The 5,000-nt window shown below is 45.1% G+C and overlaps 2 protein-coding genes across 2 annotated transcripts in view; both read right to left on the reverse strand.

Annotated features, from left to right (window-relative positions):
- The window catches only part of LOC110526835 (troponin I, fast skeletal muscle), a 7,157-nt gene extending 4,259 nt beyond the window's left edge, over positions 1–2,898 (reverse strand). Inside the window, exons 1-3 of the mRNA XM_036964011.2 lie at positions 2,790–2,898; positions 1,431–1,463; positions 1,149–1,185 (exon numbers count right to left, since the gene is read on the reverse strand). Coding sequence (XP_036819906.2) covers positions 1,149–1,185; positions 1,431–1,438 — 45 coding nt within the window. The 5' untranslated portion in view covers positions 1,439–1,463; positions 2,790–2,898. The remainder of the gene's footprint in view (positions 1–1,148; positions 1,186–1,430; positions 1,464–2,789) is intronic.
- Positions 2,899–4,403: 1,505 nt separating this feature from the next.
- The window catches only part of LOC110527026 (troponin I, fast skeletal muscle-like), a 5,712-nt gene continuing 5,115 nt past the window's right edge, over positions 4,404–5,000 (reverse strand). Inside the window, exon 7 of the mRNA XM_036981600.2 lies at positions 4,404–4,892. Within this exon, the coding sequence (XP_036837495.1) occupies positions 4,809–4,892 (84 nt within the window). The 3' untranslated portion in view covers positions 4,404–4,808. The remainder of the gene's footprint in view (positions 4,893–5,000) is intronic.

The following is a 5,000-nucleotide window of genomic DNA, read 5'->3' on the forward strand; positions in this document are numbered from 1 at the left end:
GAGGGAGGTTATTATGACACGTTGTTGTGCCTCTAGGCCTCCTCCTTAGGGAGAGAGGGAGGTTATTATGACGCGTTGTTGTGCCTCTAGGCCTCCTCCTTAGGGAGGGAGGGAGGGAGGTTATTATGACGTGTTGTTGTGCGTCTAGGCCTCCTCCTTAGGGAGGGACGGAGGGAGGTTATTATGACGTGTTGTTGTGCGTCTAGGCCTCCTCCTTAGGGAGAGAGAGAGGGAGGGTATTATGACGCGTTGTTGTGCGTCTAGGCCTCCTCCTTAGGGAGGGAGAGAGGGAGGTTATTATGACGCGTTGTTGTGCGTCTAGGCCTCCTCCTTAGGGAGGGAGAGAGGGAGGTTATTATGACGCGTTGTTGTGCGTCTAGGCCTCCTCCTTAGGGAGGGACGGAGGGAGGTTATTATGACGTGTTGTTGTGCGTCTAGGCCTCCTCCTTAGGGAGGGAGAGAGGGAGGGTATTATGACGCGTTGTTGTGCGTCTAGGCCTCCTCCTTAGGGAGGGAGAGAGGGAGGTTATTATGACGCGTTGTTGTGCGTCTAGGCCTCCTCCTTAGGGAGGGAGGGAGGGAGGTTATTATGACGTGTTGTTGTGCGTCTAGGCCTCCTCCTTAGGGAGAGAGGGAGGTTATTATGACACGTTGTTGTGCCTCTAGGCCTCCTCCTTAGGGAGAGAGGGAGGTTATTATGACGCGTTGTTGTGCCTCTAGGCCTCCTCCTTAGGGAGGGAGGGAGGGAGGTTATTATGACGTGTTGTTGTGCGTCTAGGCCTCCTCCTTAGGGAGGGAGGTTATTATGACGTGTTGTTGTGCCTCTAGGCCTCCTCCTTAGGGAGGGAGGGAGTGAGGTTATTATGACGCGTTGTTGTGCCTCTAGGCCTCCTCCTTAGGGAGGGAGGTTATTATGACGTGTTGTTGTGCGTCTAGGCCTCCTCCTTAGGGAGGGAGGTTATTATGACGTGTTGTTGTGCCTCTAGGCCTCCTCCTTAGGGAGGGAGGTTATTATGACGTGTTGTTGTGCCTCTAGGCCTCCTCCTTAGGGAGGGAGGGAGGGAGGTTATTATGACGTGTTGTTGTGCCTCTAGGCCTCCTCCTTAGGGAGGGAGGGAGGTTGTTGTGCGTCTAGGCCTCCTCCTTACCTTCAGATGTTGCCTGCGACTCGACGACATCTTTTTACTTCAGAGAAGATTAGATGGGGGGGAGGGAGGGGTGGGGGGGGGGGGAAAACATGAGTTGAGATACACAGCTTTAAGAGCTTGGGATGAAAACCACAGAATAACAGTTGATGTACTGAATGCTCCCGAAGACCACCAAAAGTAGACATGTATAACATATGGAATTCTTGATTCTTAGAAGATTTCTCCATCAAAATGAACATGTTGAGAGAGCTGTAATTGTACTCAAACAGAATCAGTACGTACTCTGACATCTTGGCCGGTGGTTGATATCACTTCCTATTGAAGAGAGATGTGATTAAGTTGTCAGCGTGTGAAGATACGATAGTTATGGCATTTAACTCAGTGTACCATTATAGTCCACACTTTGTGGAAATAATTCATTTTAACACACAACCCTCAGGGTTAGAGGGACACATCACATCTCTAAATTTTAAAGTACAACCCTCAGGGTTAGAGGGGCACATCACATCTCTACATTTAAAAGTACAGGCCTCAGGGAGGAGGGGCACATCACATCTCTACATTTAGACAGGGTGTGGTATGTCAGTTGTCTTTTATCATGGGTCTATTTGTGCGTTCCTATGTGGTGGTGGTGAGGGGGGGTAGCTGACTAACACCCGAAACCACAACAGCTGAGAACTCCCTCCCTGCCTGCCTCCTGTGGACTTTCCTTAAAGTGTCCCAAGACAGGGTGCAGCAAAGTGGTCAACACACGTCCCCCCAAAATACCTGTCTGGGCTGCTGGCTCTGTCTGACATAGGTGGTCTATGATCATAACCATGTAGTCTGGACACTTAGTGTACTGGCTGGGTTTGTCTTCTATCTTTTAAATGTTTGACTTAGAAAGTGTTTCTGACATATCTGAGTGGAAAAACAAGTTTGTCTGTCGCTTCAAAAATGTCTGAAAAATATACATAGAGTGATGAAGAAAATCTGTCTTCAGTTAATCAATCAACAGTACGCCAGTTAAACGGGATAAATAAATAAATATAAATACCAGGAAGTCTTAAAACTGTAAAAAGATCATGCCATTCGTTAAATCAATAACTCCACACCAATATTCAGTTTTACAGTAAAACTATAAGAATAACATCTGGGCTATTTCTCCTAAAACATCTACCTATCTTGTGAAGTCAGAGTTAGAGAATCATTTTAACCAATTTTATAAAAAAATAAAAATAAATTGACCTCCTTAAAACACAAAGCGTTCTACCACAGTAACATATCTGTCTCCCGTGAGATGGATGGATGCCATGTTAATTCATACATGCCAGTTGACTGTTAGGACAGCCAACCTACTAGTCAGCATCTTGATCCCAAGTGTTGAAAAAACAACCCTCTGTCAAAGTAGACAAGGCACAACATCTTCTTCTTCTACTATAAACACCAAGATGTTTAAGTTTTTTTTTAACGTGTAAATTCTTGTAAATTAATACCACTTACACATTTTTCAGTGAGTAGCATCTATTTACGTTGTGTGATACAGTCAGCTAATAGAAAAATGCCAGACTATAAATCACAGTGATACTGAATCTCTACTGAATGCAGAGTTGAAACCAAGAGAGGACAGGAGATAGAATATAGGAATGGGAGGAATCTCACCTAGAAGGAAGAGAGCGTTGCAAGACGGAGGGATGAGTGACTGAGATTGTCAAGCCAGGGAGGAGAAATATGAAGAAGGGTATATATAGGCACAGTTCTGGGACCAGCTGTCTGTTTATCCCTAAAAGCACCAACAGGGAGGGGTCAATTTTGACCTCGAGGGCACAAAAAACGTGATAATTTAAAATCCCGTTTTTTTTTTGTCCTTCTGAACTAATCACAGACAAAAATATTAATATGGTGGAATGAAAAAAAGTATCTCTCTTTAGTTAGACAGAGACGTAGGGCACAACCAGATGAAATCAGAGATAGACAGAGAGGTAGGGAGAAATCAGATGAAATCAGAGATAGACAGAGAGGTAGGGAGAAATCAGATGAAATCAGAGATAGACAGAGAGGTAGGGAGTAACCAGATGAAATCAGAGATAGAGAGAGAGGTAGGGAGAAATCCGATGAAATCAGAGATAGACAGAGGTAGACAGAGAGGTAGACAGAGACGTAGGGAGAAACCAGATTAAATCAGAGTTAGACAGAGACGTAGGGAGAAACCAGATGAAATCAGAGTTAGACAGAGGTAGGGAGTAACCAGATGAAATCAGAGATAGACAGAGAGGTAGACAGAGAGGTAGGGAGAAACCAGATGAAATCAGAGATAGACAGAGAGGTAGGGAGTAACCAGATGAAATCAGAGATAGACAGAGAGGTAGGGAGTAACCAGATGAAATCAGAGTTAGACAGAGACATAGGGAGAAACCAGATTAAATCAGAGATAGACAGAGAGGTAGACAGAGACGCAGGGAGAAACCAGATGAAATCAGAGTTAGACAGAGGTAGGGAGTAACCAGATGAAATCAGAGATAGACAGAGAGGTAGACAGAGAGGTAGGGAGAAACCAGATGAAATCAGAGATAGACAGAGAGGTAGACAGAGAGGTAGGGAGTAACCAGATGAAATCAGAGATAGACAGAGAGGTAGACAGAGAGGTAGACAGAGAGGTAGACAGAGAGGTAGGGAGAAACCAGATGAAATCAGAGATAGACAGAGAGGTAGACAGAGAGGTAGACAGAGACGTAGGGAGAAACCAGGTGAAATCAGAGTTAGACAGAGACGTAGGGAGAAATCAGATGAAGTCAGAGATAGACAGAGAGGTAGGGAGAAACCAGATGAAATCAGAGGTAGACAGAGAGGTAGACAGAGAGGTAGGGAGAAATCAGGTGAAATCAGAGAGCTGCTGTCCAGCGTGACCCCAAGGAGCCGTATTCGGCAGCCACACCTGCTGAGCTCTAAACAGCTGGTGATCTGACAGAGTTAGATTCTGCCCTTACTGACCCATGTGACCCCAGTAAGCCGTCTTCGGGTTGCCACACCTGCCGGTGGTGTTTATTGGTCAGGCTGGTTCCTGCTGACCAGGAGGTCTATAAACAGACTGGTTAAACCACATAGCAACTCCTCAGTGTGAATCATGTGGTCCTTTCCAAACGTTGTACCCCTTGAACACTTCAATATTACTGTAGCCATGTAATTTCAAGAGCAGGTTAAACCCGTCAGGACGATCATGCTGGTCTGTTGTTGTGAAGACATAACAGTAGTGACTCCACAAATCACAAAAAACTGTTTCTATTAGCTGACCAGGGTTTATTTGATGACAATTAGTATAAATATTGCACAATATAATTTTTTTGTGGGGGGGTGTGGGGGGGGGGGGGGGGGTCACGTAGCTGTTTTTGTGTTTCGTGTGAAACAAAAGACTAGATATCCAATTGGGGGACAAACGGAACTCCGAACACATAGTTTGTTTGTTTAAACTGGAGCGTTTGATTATACACGTGGCTATGTGTCAGAAGAGTTCCAGACAGGTTTTTCTTTCTACTCCTTAGTAGTCTCAAACATCATCTTCCTGTCTGGAACTCCAGGAACATCTACTCCTTATGAGTCTCAAACATCTTCCTGTCTGGAACTCCAGGAACATCTACTCCTTATGAGTCTCAAACATCTTCCTGTCTGGAACTCCAGGAACATCTACTCCTTAGCAGTCTCAAACATCTTCTTTCTGTCTGATTTGTCTTCGATGTTCTTACGCCAGTCACCCACAGCATCTTTGTCCTGACGGGGGGAAGAATAGCAGAATAAGTACATGAGTGAAAGTGTATTTGAAATATATGACACTTGGTGTCGGCAGTGGGATCCTCCGTGTTAGCATGATTCACATTG

Source organism: Oncorhynchus mykiss, chromosome 26 (genome assembly GCF_057628025.1).
Source record: "Oncorhynchus mykiss isolate SJ-2025 chromosome 26, ASM5762802v1, whole genome shotgun sequence".
Classification (NCBI taxonomy): domain Eukaryota; kingdom Metazoa; phylum Chordata; class Actinopteri; order Salmoniformes; family Salmonidae; genus Oncorhynchus; species Oncorhynchus mykiss.